Genomic DNA, 21,920 nt, shown 5'->3' on the forward strand with positions numbered 1-21,920 from the left:
GTTTAAAGAAGATTTACGATGTCGACAGACCTGCGGTCAGCGTTGATAAATGGAGGTCGATGAATCGGTTCGACTTGGCATTGGTGGTGATGGCGCGTGCCGGAAATTCGTCCTCGACCAGGCAAGGGCCTCTACCCGCGGAGGCAATGACATTGCTCACAATGCCAGGATGCAGTCTCGCCTGTATCGTGCAAATCGCATGCTCGTCACTCGCAACCAACGCTTTTCTTGACGGTACTGTGGCAGCTTGTTGCTCGTTTTCGTTCAACTGACACCGATTATGACAGTGAGGGTTTAGCGTGAAGAATGGCGATTTTACGGTCGAATGATGAAGTAAACTGGCCAACTTACAATTCTCTTTTTCACGCTGGGTATAAACTTCGCGAGTTTACGAGTTTGCTTCTCGTTTAAAACGTCGTGTTTTAGTAATAAAGCTTAAACCGGAGATTGTTGACTTTTCAAATTTTTTCGCTAAATTTACGTCCTACTTAGATTTCTACTTGACGAGAATGAATTTAAGTAGAAGGAAGTTGACGCAATATATTGGCATCGTTGCGTTTAAGGGAAATAAGCTTCTAGAAGAAAATATATTTATATATGAGTAAAAAGAACGAAAGTTTACAGGAAGATAAATTTAATTAAATCTAAAAACACTTATTATTTATTCACCTCTTAAAGCAAATGTAATAAACGCTGGCAGACCACGTATTCGAGTGATAAATAAATTAAGTATCAAAAGTAACAGAAACGGGTTTCTCAGTTGTGTTGGAAATTTTCATTTTTAGCTCCCGTGTCGTATCAACAAAATAGGACTGCAAGCCGTTGCTCAATTTTCCAAAAATAATATTTTCAGTTATACTTAAGTAATACGCGAATAATATGTAGCGGACAAATTTAAAGACAAACGTGCGAAGTAAAATAACATTTAAACCTTTAATAACGTGATTTATAGAGGGATTAACCTCTCTAAGAAGCAAAATGCATAAAAGAACGCTTATACGTTGAACAGCGCGTTCCAAATGCGGTTTCGTAGGCAAGAGGAACGTTTACATCCTTAACGAGTGAACGCGGCTCATAAATTCTCCGTTGAAAATTGCATATTCTTCTGGAAAGGAAGAGCCAACATCGAAACGACGTTTACAGCTTTAAAAAGGAAAAATGTTCAACTTCCTGTAGTCTACGGAAAACGGTTAAAAAAGAAAGAAAAATACATAAAAGTAGAAAGACATAAAACCATCCTCTTCCATGAGATCATCGTCGAAATTTAATTTCAAGCTTCTGGAGGTATTCGAGAAATACAACAAGAGCATTACGTTCGAAGCGAAATTTTTGGCAAATTATTTTCGCTTTTAATTTTTTGTTTTTTTTTTCGATACGATATACTTAATAATCAAATCCTTAAAAATTCAAATGAACATAGAATATTATTTTATTCTTGTAAACTCGTCGCGAGAGTGCAACACGATACGAAAAGAAGTCAAAGTCATTAAAAAACAGGGCCAACCACTGGCAACCAGTTTCGATCTGAACCGCTCTGCTGCGAAGAAAGACAAAGGGCCTTCTGAGCGCGTCGCACGAGAACAGGATGTCGGGTTCAATCGATAGAAGTTCATTCCGAGAACAAGTTACGAGCTGCAATACTCCGCAACACTTTCACACAGACGCAAGTAATAATCTGCCCACGCGAGTACCTCCGGAAGAGAAGCAAAAAAGAAAAAAAAAAAAAAGGAACAGGAAACCAGGTCTGTCTAACCGTTCGACCAAATGCACAGAACATCACCACGTTTTTTTCCAGACAAATAAGCCCTTATAAATCTTATACGTATCGTTCAAGTGTTCCTTCACTGTGAAACACATGTAAAAGAGATTAAAGGCCGATACAAGCAACAACCTTTACCCTGAACATCCAACGAATAGACACGTGATCGGCCAATGAACGAGATCCAGATGTTCGTTAAATTGGCCGGATGAGTCAGCAAAAGAGCACGTAAAAGTGTCACTGGAATTTTGGACCGTTCTTTGAAGCATTTTTTGTGTGCATACAAAAATAGAATTCTTCTGATTTACGGATACGAGGAAAATAAATCTTAGTATGGTATTTAGGATGATCTAAAATCGTATTCGCGTGTAGCAACGTTGAAGATATATTTATTTCCTTTGTGCACTGTTTTTAACCGAAGAAGGCTTATGACTTGATTGAAAATGATCATAAAGATGATCAACCACTCACAACTAATAAGATTATTCGTTAATTCGACCGATCGTATTACACGGTATTATATCGCCATTTCCTGGCTACAGAATCGAGATGCAGACCGAGTAATCGATTACACACTTATTCCACTTAATCAACTTGATTACAGCTTAAAGAGGTTGCGTTAACGAGTTTAACAACTGCATGTCTGGTTGCCGATTTATTTCTTCTCGGAATAACATGTATCTGGAGGTGCTCGGAAAAAAGAAACAATCTCTATCTTCGTTTAAAGTTACGTCTATGTAACGGTTGAATTGACGTAACTTCATTAGAAAGGAAAGATACAATTTAGAACATAGAAGTAATTCGATCAAAATGTATCCGCCTGCTTTCATCGCTACTGAAATATCCACAGCAAATCAATATTAGCCGATATCGGTATCAACGATTTAGGGCTTCACGGTCCTTGAAGCCTGTCACTGTCACTTTTATAAATTTGCTAAATTTAACCCCACTGAAACTTTAACCGATGACTAACTTATAATAACTAACCCGTAGCTAACGACATATCGCATCAATAAATAACTGTCGTGAATGGATCACGTACATAGTCGGAAAAAAGAGTTAGCGTTTGTGGAAAAAAATTCACTGATGAAAGAAACAAGACATTCGTTCGTCGTGGTTGAGTCACACAGGAAAAAGCGTCGTTCACAATATTTAAATCGAAAGAAGAGCGTGAAAGAAACCTACTGTTGCAAGAAATAAGAAGCAAGAAAACAGAGAAGGCAGTGTCGATAATTAATTAGACGACCACGATATCGATGAAAGTCGAGCTATCGCAGACGAGTGCGTTCATCGAATAATGGACGCTTCGATAAAAACGCTTTGGTTTATATTGGGAGTGGAATATACATCGCCACGAGCAACATCGCCAAGAAAACCGTGAGACACGTTAAATAAAGGAAATGCAATTGCTTGGAAATGCCGTTAACCGACAACGGTATTACGGCGACGACACAATCTGTAAGAAAAAAAGAACAGGAAAGTGAAAAATAAGCGGTCGCAGAATAACAAGATATACTTGAACATCGTTAATTAGCATAATGTAAATTTTTATGCAGATTTATATTCAGATGAAAAATTGTAGCATAATTACAAATAGAGATTTATTTTATTTATTCAAGATTATAAATACTTTACCTTGCATATTTCATATATCATCGAATATCGTTCGCGTTTCGCATCTTTATCGCATTTTTCATCTTTAGATTTCCCGTAAATGCAGCAAAAATCACAAAAACATAAACACCAATGTCGACTTCGCGCAATGAGGTAACAGCTGCTAAAGATCTTAAAAATACAGAAACTAACAAGGACCAACGCAAAGGGAAACGATCCAAATAAGAGAAGCACAATCGAGTAATAAACTCCTTGAAGCCAAGATATCGGAGCCAAGAGAACAGTCTAAACTACAACAATGCAGTAGAACATGCATCAGGATATTCTAGAACAGCAAGATCCCGAACTACGTGACCTCAAACTTATAGAATACTCTAACCCATTTCTGAACCATCAAGCTTCAAAGTCCATAATCCTAAAGTTACGAGATTTACTTTTATAACAGGAACATAGAATTCCAGGTCCACGACCTAGGGATTGTGGCACGTGTCCCGATAAACCACTGATCCGTGGAACCTAGTAATCCACGATCCAAGTGTCATGAGACCTGTCCTGATCTACAATTGAAGCGTGTGACCTCGTAATCCATGCCGTCGGAATCTGCGACCAATTTCTACAACGTAGAATCTCACGATTCATGACCACATAGTTGCGAGGTCCATCTGAAGCCATTCGTGAGTCAAAGGATCTATCTATCTATTCCATCTGTTCTTTCTATCCTTGTTCTATGATCGTAATCTACGAACCTCGACACCAAATTTTGAACCTCGGACGTTAAATATAAAGTCCAAGAGTCTAGACTTGTTTTCGATGTCCAGAATCTTGGACATCTGGAATCTGAGATTCTAAATCCAAATTTAAATTCGACTAGGGATCAATAACATCTTAGATCAAAGAACCATAGATTCGAGATTCATAGATTCAGGATCCATTGTCTGGGATGAAAGTTCGAAATAACGCAAATCTGGGAATCGCGTGATCCGACAATAATTTGAGGTAACTTTACCAGGATGAAAATTTCAAGCGATTTATATCTCAGGACGAGTCTTATAATAGCGGTGTTGCGAATTTTAGAATTTCATAGCTCGAAGATGTTCCGATATTGGCTGTAAACCTTCGTTGTAATACATGGCGATTCTTGTCACGTTGGATACGTCTGTAGCTACTGACTTGACTGCATAACAGGTCAAATCGAAACACACGAACCATAGTTTCCTGGATAGGGGTTTCAGTGTAATAAAACTTATTGCATTGTGATTATCATAGAATTCGTTGTAACTCCAATTGTCTCTCACTTCGTTGATTATAAACTTCGCTATCGAGTTAAGTAACTCTGTGGAAACTTCAAGTTTAATGCGAGTCTATGTGAACTTTGTTTCCAAGTTAATCAACTAGTCAACCAGGTACTGCGTCGTTCCTCCAATCGATAAAATACACTAAATTAATCGAAACACGTAAAGCGCTGCTCTACTATCTGCAAATGCAAACATAGTTGTCCCCGTTTTGCACGCAAACGTGTGATTTCAGAAATATCGCATCAAAACGAAACTTTTAAAATCGATCGACGAACGTTAGTATCATTTATACCGAATAAACACCTATTTTACAGTCATTAGAAAAGTGTCATTAGCGTAGTTCTTACATATATTATTTTATCATCGAAGAGAGTAAAATTTTTTTGAAATAAAAGTAAGGCTGGTAAGACCTCGGTTAACGCTCTTGTAATTATACTTGACGATACCACAAAATACGCTTAATTGTGCCGAGACTGGCGAGGTCAAACGTAGAATGTGTCTTCATTTATCGTGAAGTACGAAGTTCGCTCGATTCAAGATTCTTTGAATCAACCTGCAAGGATATTTATTTCTTCCTCCTCAAATATAATCCTACATCACAGCTTTAATACCGGATCTACGTAGAATCTCTTTTCTCTCTCCTAACGAGCAATTCTTCGAGCAAATTCCTCAATTTTGAACAAATCTCCTCAAATCATAATTCTCCGAATAAGAGATACAAATATTCTCACCACGTTAGAATCTAAATTTTCTCATTTCTAATCTCCGAATTTTTACACGTGCATGAGAAATTCGAAAGTACGAAGATTCGAAAGTACCATTTTATATCTAAAATGGCCATAATACGCAAATTATACAAAGTAGAGAGACTCGTTGTAATTAGATTCTACTCTTTCGTGTTCGTAAAAATATGAATTTGCATAAATATCCGTAGCGTGGTCGTTACCATGCAGAAAGTGCAGCTATGAGATATATCGAAGAAAGGGACCACCGTAACAATGGTCGAAAGAACGAGACAAAACGGGCAGTCGGAAAGACGTGAGAAAGAGATAAAGGTCGAGTTCGAGAAGCGAGTTAACAAGCCGCCGTACCTCGAGCAACAGCAGCAGCAACGACAAGCACGGCGATGAAGTACGCGGCCGGGTGACCGACCTTTACGTAACGCTTGGCTGTTTGCGCCGGAACGGCTGACGTCCATTCGATCCAACGGCGATGCGTCGCCCGATGCAGCTGCACCAGCGTGTCGAGAGAAGACCAAAAGACCCTGTCTCCCGCGACTCATCCCGTTCCCCGCGGCTTCGACCATCGTCCGATCAAACTAGTGAACGACTACCTGCGATCGCGTTCTATTATCGCGAAGGATGCGTTTAACCGTGTCAAATTGTACTTTTTTTTTTAAATTGTATATCTTTCTACTGTTAACAAATTCCTTGAGCTTGAGAAACGTACTAAAAAAAATTATTATCGAGATGCAGAATTATTATCGATCCAGAATAAATCATGCGTGGAACCTGTATACGTAGAACCAGAATAAACGATGAACGATGAACGCCGTGTGTTGCGTACAACAGCATGCGCAAACGTTTCCTAAAAATATATCCGCCGACTATTACGAGACACGTACATACAATTGATTTAAGGCTTTCGTACGATACCATAATTCAACTTCGACATAACGCGAAAGCAGTAGCAGCAGATTGGCCGTGCGTACGACAGCAAAGCACAGCGTGCATCGTATCAACGGCACATATGTACTTACTATTCCCTCCTTCCATTCTGGCAACGATCGATAATGCTCCACGTGTCGACCGGTGGAACGTGCGTCGGGACGACGACAGTGTCCCTTGACACGCCACTTGCCAAAGTATTCTCGCGTAATTCTTTTCGCACGCGTCAGCTTGCATCATCCGCGGAAATCGCGCGTACAATGCGTACTCGACGCGTCGTTTTGCATAAGATATCTCCGCGATCTCTGTGAATCGTGTCACCTAGCCAATTTACCCAACGCCACTGGCACCTCCTGTTACGTAGAGGTAGGAATCGCCACGTTTCCCGGATGCTTTCGCGGGCCAAAATATTCGCAAGAAATCGAAAGCCTTACGAAATCGTTGCATACTGGCGGAAACGCGACAAGATTTTGCGATGATCGTGGAGAAGCCTGGTTTCTTCTTTCTTTTAGACAGTTTGGACATATCCGGTGTTGAATTTTAGTTCTATGACGTTATAAGGAGATCGAGGACTTTCCTGCAAATTTATATTTTTATGCATGCAACTAAAACGGATAGGATTTACATAGAGATTTGCACTATCGTGTAAATATCAAAGTACCGCATTTTGGGTGTTCTTTACATCTTTACGAGTTATATAGATTCTGTATATTTTTACATGTTTTTCTATTCATTTAAATAAATATCTGCAGTCTAATTATAAGATTAGATTCTGTATTCTGATAAGATTAGGTTAATGACAACCTGCTTCATACTCGTTTTTCTTTATACATTTATCTACTTCCAGGGTCATAGATGTATCATACATTGGAGTACGTGACAAAGATGTATAGTAACGATTATTGGGTCTGTTAATCGTGGGTGTCGTTCTTATTCTTCCAGTACAAGGAAATTATATATCGTTTCGCTAAATTTGCTGACGGATAGGAAATGAAATTATCGAAACTGACTTGCATTTTTTTACGTTCGAATTACAGAGGTTATAACGTTAGACAATAATCCCAGTGAAAGTAGCTTAAAATCTACTTTATATCGAGCGTGTATTTATAATTAACAACTCCTAAGTACATATTTCGCGACAGCAATTATTACGATTAAAATATCTAGAAATAACATCTCACATCAAGTAATTATATGTCGTCGTAGCTGGGAAAATTACTAGGTTCAGAGATTAAAAATAGAAAATAAAGAAGAAGTATCGGCTTTTAACTTTAACAGTAACGAGTACTTCGAATAAGATGACACTTGTAGAAATTGTAAATTGTAAATTTTTGAATTAAATAAAAAGGATCAAAAGGTCTGCGATATTTGAATTATTTAAAATAAATTGCAGCTGCTCAGAGAGTTGGAAATTGGATCGAATGCTTTCTGCATTTCAAACGACCAGATCAAACTTTCACAAACATAACGAAATGTATGCATAATCAATAAAAATAGCAGAGATTGGCAACGTTGTTGCAACGATGAACGACTATGATCGTGCAATTCCTCGAAGCAAAGCACGGAAATCATTGTTTGCCGTCAGCTGATACGTTTCACCAACGTGTCGTGCTAGTTGTAAACGGTAACATTATGTAACGACACTTTGCAGGTGTAATAACCGATACATTAGCCGACCACGATTGGATGTCTTCTGATCGTTTTACAAATTGAATTCCACTTTGCATCATTACGTTTACCACTGAAATAACCCTGGCGACTTCTATACGCACGATACTATTTACTTCCACGTGACGTAGTAACACTTTCGAAAATTATCGACGACTTAGCTGTTACACCTGACATATTTCTCTCGCCACTTGTATTTTATTTCTCGTGTTTATTTTCTTCCTATGCCGACAAAAACCTTTATTTCATAAAGCAAATTGTGACCGATAAAAGCAACAAGGGATACCACCGTCGTCATTAGCGTACTTTGCGTTTATCTCCAAAAATTACTACGTTTCAACCGATTTGTTTATATTTAAAGAAAGACGGAAGATAGCTGTCTCTTGTAATATTGCTTTTACTTCTATCGTAAGTCATAAGAATAATATCGAAACACCCCCTGCAACGTCCCATCTAAGAGCATTTATTATTATATTTTCAACTTTTCTTCCACGATATCCTGAAAATCCTATGCAGATAGAAAATTCCCACAATATGATCCGTCGCTTTCTGCGAATGTCCTCGAAACAGCGCGGTAATCGCATATTATTTTCACGCGTGTTAGAAGCCAAAGGAATAGAACAGGTAGCTTTCTCCAAGCCAAGAAAGCGACGATATCCGCTGACCGACCTCGCTGTTTCGCTTTGCACAGACACACGGCCATTTTTCACGGTCAAGTACCGCCCCGCTGATGCTTTCGTTCGATCGAGTTTCCTGGCTGTCTCTGACCTACTCTCCCGGCCTCCTTGACGCCGCCACTTCAGCTGCAGTGTTCTCCACTTCTTCGAAGCAGTCGACGCGCCCAGATAGCCAGCCGGCGAACAAAATGTAAATGAAATAACCTCGTCCTTGCCTGTTCGCGATAGAAACGAACGTTCGTGAAACGATGGATAATTTCAGACGTGATTCCGGCAACGATTTTAGAAACGATTTTGATGGTAATTTTAGAATCTGTTTTTAGGGAAGATCTCAGAGGTAACTGCGGGGAAGATTTCAGATACCAGGAGAATTATTGAAACGAAAGTAGAAGCTCGTGAAAAGTGGTTAGGCAGCGAGTTAATCGCAGACTCGCCTTGAAGTCACGTAATTCCTTGGAAACCCAGATTACTTCCTATCGGTAATGACTTCCTGAAGAGGGGACTTTTAGGAGAGGTTGGCGACTTTTCATACTAGTTGGTAGCAGGCACCTGATTTTTCTAAAGTTTCTTTGTTCCTTCGTGTTAAAGATCGAGAGTTTGAGGTACAAGAGTCTGTAAGAATAAAGATTCGAGGCTTGAAGAAGCTGTCTGGGATCCGCCTATTTGAGCTTGATAGCTCGAAGTGAAAGAATTTCTAAAAATAAACAAGAATGATGCTCGAAATGAACGAGTTTGAAGTTTGAAGAACTCGGAGAGTTCAGAACAATAATATAACATATACGATCAAAGTGTGCGAACACGCGTCGTATTTTCCTAGTTGCCTTATTCAGATTTGTTACGATAATTTTCAGCCATCTTTTAATTCGTAAATTGATCTTTCGCAAGAACCTCGTAACGAGTACGTATATTCGTACATTATCGTTTTACGATAAATTATTGCGTACAAACATAGTCGATGAAAGATTATCACGTATTTATACCTAATTCGTACGTAGAGTTTATTCTGATTTCTAATTAGAAAAACGTGTATTTAGAGAACATTTTGTATTTCATGTAGAACATACATAATTACGTAGAACAGCAATTTGCTTTCACCATAATGTATCTACGTCAAAGAAACGAACATTAAAGCCTCTCTCTTACTAATAGCCTTGGCTTCAAATCTTCTACTACCACACTATTTTCACCCTAAACAGACAGTTTTACGCTTTTTGTTTACAAGCGGTTCTAATTTTACGTTCTTCCATATTCCAATTTAAAGAACAAATCTCCTACGGAATTAACTTTACAAACCACCGCTATTAATCATTTCTCTAATCTTCAAGCAGTCCTCGATCTTCCACTAAATCTGTCCGATAAATTCTCAACGCGGCGCAACCTATCATCTCCCAATCGTCTACCAATTTCCAATTTCTTAGTTACTCCCCGAGGTGTATCGTCCAGAGTAGAAGTCGTAAATCGTCGGAAACTCGCAAGAAGCAGCGCAAAGTGGTAAGCCGAACGATCATCAAGAACGCTATGACTCTTCCGGTACGGTAACTCATCGTAAATGAACACGACCAATAACAAACCAGTCGTAGTAAAGCTACAACGAGATCGTCTGACTCTTCGATGAATAGGAAACGGACCTGATACACGTTTATGTTTCTCGATATGGCAGTTGTCAATCGATAATAATAAATTAAGCAGCGGTATAGGTTTATTTACCATTAAGCACCGATATTACTTCTATTTGTATACATACACATACGATAGTAGTATAAATAGAATGGAACGAAGGAACAGAGCTTAGAGGTGGACGCCTTTGTTTACTAGTTACGTTACGGGTAAAAAGCGAGTTCGTAGTATCGAAGCGTATGTTCTCAACCGTCTCTTTATACACAATTTATATACAAAATAAGAAAAATTGTGAATTTATATTTAAGGAACGGGTAATCGAGTGGCGATTATCAACCGATATAAATTTGATACGCAGTCTATGTAGATAAATTACAAAATATTGTCTTAAAGCTTATTTATCATTAAGGAGCGGTATTACTTCTATTTATATACATACACATACGATAGTAGTATAAATAGAATAGAATGAAAGAACAGAGCGTAAAGGTGGACGTCTTTGTTTACTAGTTACGTTACGAGTGAAAAGCGAGTTCGTAATATCGAAGCGTATGTTCTCAACCGTCCCTTTATATACAATTTATATACAAAATAATTGATATAAATTTGGTACGTAATCTATATCGATAAATTACAAAATATCGTCTTAAGGCTAAACTCGCACTTGTTTTAATCCTCATTCCATACTCCGTCTTTCATCGTGTCGTAAACTAATGATCTAACCAATTACGTTCTAACAATTGCATCCACTGCGAACATTTTACTAAATCTCCTTGTGTTCGCACAGATGTCGAATAAATTCGAAGCAGCGGCTAATGTCGATGACTCGACGAGCTCCAGAGAAGAGTCGCACACGTCCCTTCCACCGTATATCCGCCACTCTAAGATGAAACCGATTAATTCCGTTCGTTCGTCGCCGGGCATACTGGCACTACGTTTTATGCGTAGCGCTCGTCCTTACATAACGCTTTTTATTATGTAATTGACAGAAACGTCGACCCTGCGCGCCTGCGTATATACCACGGGCGAAAGTGTCGCCCGGTGTCGACGTCGATTCGAGGAAATCGCGCTTCTTTTCCAGCCGATCGATCCTCGTGCCAACCTCTTCCACGCTTTCACGCTATTCATCGATATTCGGGGTACATTATCTAGCCATGCGAACCATTGCATATATAATTGATTCGATCCCTTTGATAGTCATCGAACGTATGTTCAATGCAATATTTTAAATTTTTCGGAGTATTGGACTTGAAACAATAGGAAGCAAGACAACCGATAGGAAGATGACAAACAATTACGAAAAATCAAAAATTACGAAAATATAATAATTACTAACAGGTAGTTATCTACGTATTGTCTATGTATTTTCATCCAATGTATATAATTTATAATCTAAATATATACGTATATCACCTAAAATAGCTGTTTAATCGTGACACCATAATACATATTATCGATAGAATCTAAGTATGTACGCGAGTTTCAAGTACATATATCGACCTCGAAATGAATCAGAGACAATAGACCTACATGCGTTCGTATAGTGGCTATATCAAGATGGTTCCAAAGAATTGTAACATATCGAACTAAATGAAAATTTGTCCGCGCTAAATCCAAAGAATAGGACGAACCACTTAACAATCGTCGATCAACTCTTTCAATCCATATAATGTTATTTTCGTCGTGCGCGACCGAGCATTCGCACGACGAAGAACTTACTTACGCTTTTTCGCGTAACGATGCTGAAGAAAAAATTGCTGTCAAAATTCATCGATACTCCGGTCACTCCTGTATCGATGCTAATTGGCAATTTTGCCAGCTATCGTTCTATTTTCCCTTAGAAATTCAAAATGGAAAATACGAGAGGACGTTATTTTTGGAACAATATGATACTTTGATCCGCTCGATGGCAACGACGATTAAACGTTCGTGGCAATTTCCTCGGACAGAGGAACGGTAGATCGGACGTACCTCCAAGCGGTGCTCTACGTTAGATAATATAACGATGGCCGAGGCAGCTACGGCTGGGGCTCTAGTGTCAACGTAACCATTTATATAAATCTATCGTTACGTAATCGGCCGGTCGATCTCCACAACCAAATAGATTCGGCCCGTGCTGCCGTTACGCGACGCGCACAGCGCGGCCACGTGGTCTATGCTGCTTCTGCCGTTACCGCTATTCTTTGCTCGATGTTCATCCTTACGTGTTTTCAGTCTTTTGTACCTTCGATCCACGTTTTCTCTTCTTTTTTCTTTCCTCCGCTGCTCTTTATTTTCTTTTCCTCACATCGCGGATTGGTGATAAAGGAATCTGAGGAAGCGTTTCGAGGAATAAAAATTCCTTTCCTACGGCTGACAGCCTTTGAATCGTAGGCGTAAACCAGGAAGCGCCGTTTGTTTTGAGATAAGCGAAGATAGCATGAAATCGGTGTATGTATTTTTAGAATTCCTGGTATTGTATACAGGAAAATGTGGAATTTTATTTTCTTAGACTTTTATGGATTTTTTTATTGCGTTTGTAGGTTCGAAGGGTAGTTTTAAACAGCGTATTTAGCAAATCCTATGGAATATGTCGTCAAGAGTATTCTTCGATGAATTCGATTCCTACTTTCTCAATATATAGATAAATAGATCTCTCACGAAATACTAAAAGCTCTTTTAAGTTACAAAGGTAAATACGCGCTGCCTTATTTCTATATCGCGACATCATCTCACCTCCAGCTTCATATTCAATTTCACGAATATACACTAAATACAAAAATATATGTTAGAAAGCGGAATATCGAAGAAAATTGTCGTATAATTGCCAATGGAATAAAATGAAAATAATAAAATAATAAAATAATAAAAATAAAATGAAGATTAAATGGCAAGGTTAACAAGGTTATTCGTAAACTTGAAATTCAATTAACGCGGAAATTAAGGGCGGAAATGGGAAGTGCCGAAAGAGTGGAGGTAATAGATACGAAATCGTCCTGTCAAAACAATTTTCATCGACAAAATAAACCGATTATTCCGCTCTGTATATCAGCCGAACGCAACGCCGTGAACCTTTGTTCTTCGACGGCGATTAACAACTTAAAATTGATCAATCAAAAATGAATCTCCCGTTACGTGAGACTGGCTTGACAAGGCAACGTTATGAAACGTGCTCGAACACGCGGCTCGGCCGTATCGATAATAATCGCGATGCTACACGTTTCGAATATCGCCGCATGGTCTAGAAAAATCATTCTAGAGCTACCGGTTACAGGTGTTTACGTGCCGTAAACTTGGCAACAAGTACATGGAAGCTAGCTATGTATGTATCTACGTGGAACGCGATTTAATCTTGTCAACCAGGGATTTAACGTGAGAACGGATAGACCATAATCGCGTACATTGCATTCAGATGGAACGAGAGTTTGGATTTAGGTATTAGACAATTACGAGAGAAATGTATCGTTTTGCGCATAACGTTAAGTAAGATACATAAAGTATTGGTTTTCAAATAACGATATACGTGTGTCCTAGTATTAGGTCGTCCGGAAAGTTTCTTTCGTTTTGTAAGAAAATAATGGATGCACAATATTTTCCGCTTTATATCGTTTTATCGAATTACGTATGAGCCACTTTGTTTTATCAAGATAAAAATCACAACGTTTGACAGATTAGGTTTCGTGTTTGTATAAAGATGCGTTGTTGTGAAAGACGCGTGTGTAAAGGAAAGACACTTTTCGGACGACCTAATACTCGTGATCGGCGATACATTGATCGAGAGAGGACCACTTGTTTTATACTTACGTTAGTCGAAGATGCCGGCGGTGATAGCGAAAGATCTGTTTCGCTTTAGAGCCCAAGAGTTCGTGTGTTAAACTATTGTTAAGAGATTATTAAGAGACTATTTGGATTATCGTTAAGAGTACTTGGGAGGACTTAGTCTTTGACAATAAATGCATGTAACGGTTGAGCACCACTGATCTAATATTTACATGCAAAATATTGACGATGCTTATTGCGCATAATTAAGATGACACTCGACTCGAGGCTATCGAATCATCCGCTTATTCAGTGTACAAATACGCGCGTAAATTATTCGAACTGGCTATCTTCCAGATTCTGTTCGTTCGAATTTATGCAAACATTTTTTTCTTAAATGCTGATGTAACGGTGCTATCTAGTTTGTCGCTAGGTTCGTCTAATTTGTGCTACCGATGGTAGTAAATATAGTCGCTGAGAAACTGGCCAAATCGATATGGTAGAAATCGTGTTTCACTCGTTCTCGCATCGGTGGCAGGGAAATTCATCGTACGAATGAATTGTGGCTAGGATAGAGATATATAACGATTGCAAATATATCTGACGAATTGCAAATTAATCCCGTCGACCTCATAACGTGGAAATAGATTCTACGTGTAGGGAAATTTACGAGGGTAAGTATTAACGAGCGAATCCGGAGGAATTTAGCTGGCAGCACTCGTGAATTCACGTTGAAACGCCGGAATCGTCCGTAAAATGTTATTAGATACGGTCCAATGATGTTTAATTAATATCAGAGGGAAGGCGAAACGATGCATTTCATGTTTTATCGTACGTTTCCCGAAATTCGGTGCATAATCACGAATTTACAGTGAAATATTTCGCACGTTCGCGTAAGATCGAAAAGAATTGCCGAACGTTTTAAAAATGGTATTGTTTTCCATTGTTCGACGCATCTTACGTAACACGCGTATCAATAGCCGCAAGGTGTTACAAAAGAAAGGAAAAAGAAATCAGCTTTTATCATAGCCAGCGAGCGAATGATCGGCAACGTGGTTCCGGTTTCGACATTCACGATTGCAGATACGTATGTACGTAAGTACCGCGACTGTGATATTTCTTTCCGCTTGATGTAACGATAAAAGAGGGAAACGTTATCCACGACGGATGTCGTGGCCGCTCGCACATGCCCCCGAAATAAAAACCACGTCACAACAGACCTCACCTTTTTCTGTCATCTTTTCTCTTGCACACAACTTTTTCTGTGCATCTAGCGCACAATTTTTCCTGTCACGTTATCGCGACATTATCAAAGGGGGTGGAGAAATGCGCTATCACAATCCAAACTATGCTTGCTTAACACAGTTATACGTATAGTTGCATAAAATTAATTTTTGAAAATGTTTGTAAAATAAGTCGTTTGGATAAGTCGGAATATTATTATTTTTATCGGTTATTACATTGCCTTTAAATTTATATTTATTTACTATCGAATAAAAGGGAGAAATTACATTATTGAACGTAATGCAATAAATGTTATTTGAAATGAAAAAAGGTTGCTACGAAGGTTTCTAAAAAGTAAACAATCACGATCTTTGTGCAAATAAAATGATGATTATCGTTTATTCGCCTCGAACGCAACAACGAAACGAAAGAAAAAAGATAGAGGAAAATATACCGAGCCCACGGATAGAGAATCTCATCGTAAGTCGTGGTAATTTTTTCACTTCAAATATAACAACAAACAATGCGAAAAAAAAAAATCAAGAGAAGTAATCTAGAAGAATAAACCAACACGCGCAATAAAACCAATACGAGCAAATTAAATCGAAATAAAAAAAAAAGGAGGAAGATTGCGTACGAAGAAGTCGCGTGGCCGGGAAATGATTTCCCCCGCGGAGAATGCAACGATAAGGGGAAAAGGAAGGAGCGGTATCCGGCGCGCGTGCTCGCGTCGCCGAAAATAAATCGCAGTCCCCGATGCCGTGGAACCCACGGCCGCCGATAAATGGCAAATCGCCAAGAAAGCGCGAAGTTTACATAACAGAGAAGTTTGACAGCACAACGAGCACGTGACCGCGACCGGCCTTTATCTTATCTCGGCAAATATGCCTGCACGGCGCGGCGTCTACGACTCTCTCTCTTATTATTCCCTTTTACGTAACTGTCCCGCGTGTATCGACCGGTCACCGGAGTTATTCCCAGATGCTTCGTCCACTATGGACGTTCAGCGCCAACCACCGGCAATCCTTCAACCTTTGCTCCCCCAACCGGTTGTTCTCACGGTGAACGCTCGAACCGCGTACGACTCAATGAACCGAGTGCTGACGGTGCAAGTTCAAGAACGATTTGTGGAAGGTTTGGCAAATATTTTATTAAGTTCGTAGAAAGATATTCGAAACTTGTTGTAGGTTTCGTTGTGAGAATTTTCATGCGATTGATCGTTTCGTACTTTTCCATTGAATCGATGATACTTTGAAATTGACAGAATGGAACGAGATCGTCGTTGATTAATAGAAACGTGGAATGTGATAACTGGAGAAGAAATTTGAATTTTATACATGTAACTAACGGAATGAAATTTAAATAGAAATCTGTTTCACCTACTAAATACGATAATATGTAGGAGTTAATATATTGTAATAAGTGGATTGCCTATCGAGCGATTATTATAATAAGTAGAATATCTAATTACTTTTGCGTATGCACATTCTATTTTCGCGTTAGTTTCCCATAAATATGTAAACATCCGCGGTTGAACGATAACATGTACGAGAATTTTGTAATGTTTAGGTAACCTCTGATTTATTGCCGTGGTTAATGTTTAATTCAAAATTAGTTGTTTATATCGGGTCAATAATATGTTTAAATCGAACAATATAAAGATGTTCAAAATAATTGGAAAATTTCTTAAAGGAAGCTTTAAAGAGTTAACGTTTACATATACAATTGCTAAAATTAATCGTGAAATAATACGATTCGAATTTCAACGAGAACGCTGTTAAGAAATAAATGCCGGCTGTGTATTAATAACGTATTTCATAATCATCTTAGATCACTGTTATTATACAACTTTTGTTAAACAATGAACAGTTCAAGAGCACTGTACGAACTTTAGAAGCGGAGTTTACGTAATAGTCGTTTCGGCACTCTGGGCGTTTCCCGCCAAGTTTCGTAATGGACTGTTCCTTCGCTTTTCGTTACAATCGCGTCGAGATTTTCCTTGAATTTTAAGTAACCAATAAAACAATGTCTACAAATAATAATACAAGATACTTTCTTTTACCCTTCAGATTTTTATCTTCTTTGCTTGCCCTAAATTTTTACCAGGCACGATATATATTCTGTTGCCTTTATGCTAACGTAATGCCATCCGAAAATTGGAGCGAAACGACTGTGCATGAAAAAATTCAAAGGTAAACAACGTCGTGTTATTAATTTCGGTAAATAAGACAATTCGGTTGAACATCTCAAATGAAAAAGCCTTTTTCGTGTCACGCTTTCCTAAATATAGTGAGAGTTATTGATTTATCATTGTTACGCTTCGTACGATAAATATAATGAATTAAAAGCCAGTTCTTTTTTTCATACCAAATCAGCGACTCATACTCTTCGTCCTTTATATATTTCGATAAAATCAGCGAGAAAAAATTCGATGAATATTTAAATGTCGGAATAATCCGTAGTCGAAACACGAGATCTTATATAATCGTGGAGGTTTTTGAGAACGACGTTAATAATCCAACATGTGAAATAATATATGTATAGAACTGTGAACGTCCACTGGAACGACGACGTTCTGGCTGCATCGAGATTTACAGCTAAAAATCACGAGTCGAGTAATAGCTTCTCTTCTAGATCGTTGAAAATCCCTAATGGTTCTCGATTCGGCTTGGCGCGGCACCGATGGGTGTCAGTTCGAGATATCGATTGCGGTCGTATTTATTACCGATTACGTAAAGCCAACGCGGCTTTTCTCTGCGTTTGTACGGGTCGTACGAACGAATATCGCGTACAACATCGGCACAAATTTCTTTCGTACCGCTTTTCGATGTGACACAGATATGATAAGAGCATTTCTGTCTTGTTACTTTTTCTGTACGTAGAAAGAAATATCCAGACATTTCTGTTCTATTCTATTCTATTTTTAGACGATAGAAAAACGGCTCTGTTTCATCATGTATACTACCTTGTCCTATAAAATTCGTACTTGGCTGACAATTTTATTATTTGTACAGTTTGTCAGTTACTTCTCCATATATACTAGGCTTGTCTTTGTTTTAACGTTAGTCAGATGAAAATCAAATCTCACGCTCTAACGCAATTTGTTTTTTAATAATTTAAATTAAACGCAGCTAGCTGTTCGTTATCCTTAATACGATACACGTAGATATTCTTGTATTTTATGAATTGTATCACGGAAATTCAGCAAGCTGAGAAACACATATAATCTACTTAATAGAGTTTATTTTAGTTTAATTTGGTGATCTCCTAAAATAGATATTTTAAAGTGACGATTCTCTTCGAACTAAAACTGTAATCGCGAGCAATTGTAAGTTTGGAGATTATTTTCAAAGCTATACAGATAAAAATAATATCGGAATCATATTAGTAGTAACTACGTGTAACTACTAGTTGTCAAGATTCCTTTTTTATGCCCAAGCAGAAAGTTATATCTCGAGGTAATTAATCATAGCGATATCATCTGTGTTCTAAGACGATAACTTTAGCTTTCATCTCTATTTCAAGTGCTTAGCTTAAGTAACCCTTCAATTTTTATGCTGTCTCGCTATTATTACCAATTTGTTCAATATTAACTGATAAATATTTAAATTTCCAAAAATTTGAAATCGCAATTTTTTATATACTACATATAGCTCCGCTACAAATACATAATAAATTAATCAATACGTAATACGGTATCAATGATTGGAAAAAATTACGATGCAAACGCCTGAATCGCGCGAACTAAATCAAGTCGTTACAACACGTCGTTATAAACATTAATTATCAACCACCTACTTGACTCACTAATTATACTCGATTTAATTAATTTCTAGAATTGCGCATACATTAGAATCTATGATAAAAAAAAAAAAAAACATCTAAATCACTTCAACCGCTAAACGCGTTAAAAATAGACGAATCTCATTTGTTCCTGTTAACTAGTCGCTTGGAATTGCCATTACACTTTCATCTCGCTACAAATTAACAGCTCGTTCCTCGTTTCCTGCATTCTCGTTCGCCAAAGGAAGTCGCCTAACAATTTGTGCTCTCGGGCCACGGGGACCCATGTGTTTCATTTACGTAACAAGAAACACGTGTTCGAGTTACAAGCTGACCACACGTCGACGAAACGCCTCTGCTAATCGCGACTCGTACGTAAAGCGGCTTCGACAATTTCGAGAGTCCCCCCTGTTCCATTTTCCAAAGTTCTCTTTTCGCGTTGATTCCGCGCAAACGCAGGTCCCTTCTCCGTGCAGATCGCATATAACGGAGTTGCTCCACGCTAGCGGCATATTGCGTCATCGTATCGCCAAAAAGCGCGGAAAATGGGTTAACAGGTGCGTATAGACTAGTTGGACCGGTGATATTCACTGTAAAGGGAAAGGAAAGAAGGTAATGGTCGCTTACGACGAATCGATCTCGAACACGCTGTATTTTTCTATTGCAACAGCGAAGGAACGAGATAATGGAAGTGAAAAAAAAAAACGACGAGGGAATAGGCAGAATCGCCAATCACGATTGTTGGCACAGTTCTGGTCGAGAAGCGATTGAAAATTGCACGAATCGAGTTCAATGCGAATAGCTTTCGTCCGATCGAATAGCGGCCCTTTCGAAACCGCGAATGCTAATTAAACTCGTCTAATTGATATCGTATCAATTGATTGATCGACAAACTTTCCTTCGTCATATGCAGTTTTTCTCGTTGTTTCAACGAGGAGGCTGATGGCGGTTCGTTTCGAATATCGGTGATCGATTTGCACGAGAAACGAACACGGTGAATGGTCGGTAGGTTTAGTCGACTCCGATGGTTCGGTTTGATCGTTTGGTCCGGATGCGGTCGGTAATTAAACGCTGAATCGGCTGAATGCGTGTTCGACATTGTTTTATATTTAGCTTCCTACGCTTATTCAATTTTCTATTTCCTCTGGTAGCAATAGATATTTTCTTGATTTCCTGCTAGCCTTTTCTTAAATTTGTTTCACTCGTTAACTGTCTTTTCATTATACACCGTTTTGCTTCCTTAATTTTCTCCTTTCAGTTGCTCGTAATTTATCATCTCATCAAGCTTCAGAAAGTTTCTCCTTTTCTACAAACGCATTCAAAGACCCATAATCAGCGAGCTAATGAAATAACATCATCACCACGAGCTTTCTAGTAATCACCCCAAATACGTATCTCCCTCGTGAATAGTTCGAAAAAGTGATTGTCGCTTCAGTTCCACTCTTCGTAAGCGATTTCCTTGGGTTCGGGCTTCAATTCTTTCAATCGTCGAGATTTGTTCGAAGACATCAGTGTGCGCGTAAGACGATCCACTGCGTCGGATATGTCGATTTTTGACCTCGTTAGAAAAGTCAGTTTCAAATGGCTCGTACGTCACAGTTTGAGATAATAGTTTCAGAAAGATGAAGAAATAGTAACGAAGAAAATATGAAGCAAATCCTTGGAATTCCTTCCCATAATGGGAATATAAATTCAGTGGAATTTAACGATGCTTACGAATTAAAAAGAATTCACAAACGAATAAATAAATTTTTGAAGTGGTTATCACTTGTAAAAAAGAAAAAGAAAAAACTCTACATGATCTGTTTAATCTTCTCGTAGTTCTTTTTAGTAATAAATTAATTTGAATGGTAAAGAGGAAGGCATTGACGAAATTAAGCTTCAAATATTTACGAAGACAACTTGTCCACAGGTGACGATAAACAACATACCTATTCCAGATAAAGAGTCAGTCAGATATCTGGGCATGATTCTGGACAGAAGATTGACGTGCAAACAACATATCTTAGATAAAACCAAACAACTCAAAGCAAAATTTAAAAAATTCTACTGGCTCATCGGCCGACGTTTCAACTTAAACACGCAAAGTAGAATTACATTATACAAGGCCATATGAAAACCCGTTTGGACCTATGGAAGCCAACTATGGGGAACAGCGAGTAATTCCAACATAGAAATTCCCCAACGATTTCAATCGAAAGTCTTAAGAATCCTAATAGACGCACTTTGGTACGTCACCAACGAAACGATACATCACGACCTCAAGATACCCACAGTCAAAGAAGAAATATTCAAATTCAGCAATAGACACAGCACGAGAGTCAACAACCACCAAAACTCTCTAATTACTCAACTACTCGACACGTCGGAACAGATCCGCAGGCTAAAAAGACATTACACCTTAGACCTAAGCACTAGATACAAACAGGATCAAACGTACTATAAACACTTATTAATCATGCCATAGTACCACGCCAGATAAATTTACTTAAAATTCTCTACGAGAATTGATTGTAAATTAAACGCAAATAAAAAAAAAAATATTTACGAAGAGATAATTGTTTGTTGGAATGTAGAGTTTTAGGGAGAGTGTTGAAGTGGTCGCCACTTCTAAGAAAACTCTACATCTGGTCTTTTAGTTTTCTCAAGCACCGAAGCCATCGACAGCGTATAGACAAAAGAGTGGGTCGAAGGCAGACCATAAACGGTAGACAGGCGACGTTGGCTTCAGGGTTTTACAGTCATAGGGTAACGCTGCTAGCGTGCGGATGTGGATCAGTTCAGTTATATTCCGATTTATATTTACACTTCGGTATTTAAAATATATTGTCTACCTTACAATTTATCTACGCGTTCCTTTGTATTCACATACATCTAA

The 21,920-nt window shown here is 38.4% G+C and overlaps 1 protein-coding gene across 2 annotated transcripts in view; it reads right to left on the reverse strand.

The window, feature by feature from the left end:
- Positions 1 to 21,920, reverse strand: part of LOC139998311 (LON peptidase N-terminal domain and RING finger protein 3) — a 66,500-nt gene that overhangs the window by 20,846 nt on the left and 23,734 nt on the right. The window contains exon 1 of one of the 2 annotated variants that reach the window (XM_072022753.1): positions 6,428 to 6,640. The exons of the other annotated variant lie outside the window; for it this stretch is intronic. Coding sequence (XP_071878854.1) covers positions 6,428 to 6,575 — 148 coding nt within the window. The 5' untranslated portion in view covers positions 6,576 to 6,640. Of the gene's footprint in view, positions 1 to 6,427; positions 6,641 to 21,920 lie in introns of those variants that run through there. 2 annotated transcript variants of the gene reach the window in all.

Source organism: Bombus fervidus, chromosome 1 (genome assembly GCF_041682495.2).
Source record: "Bombus fervidus isolate BK054 chromosome 1, iyBomFerv1, whole genome shotgun sequence".
In the NCBI taxonomy this organism is placed as follows: Eukaryota; Metazoa; Arthropoda; class Insecta; order Hymenoptera; family Apidae; genus Bombus; species Bombus fervidus.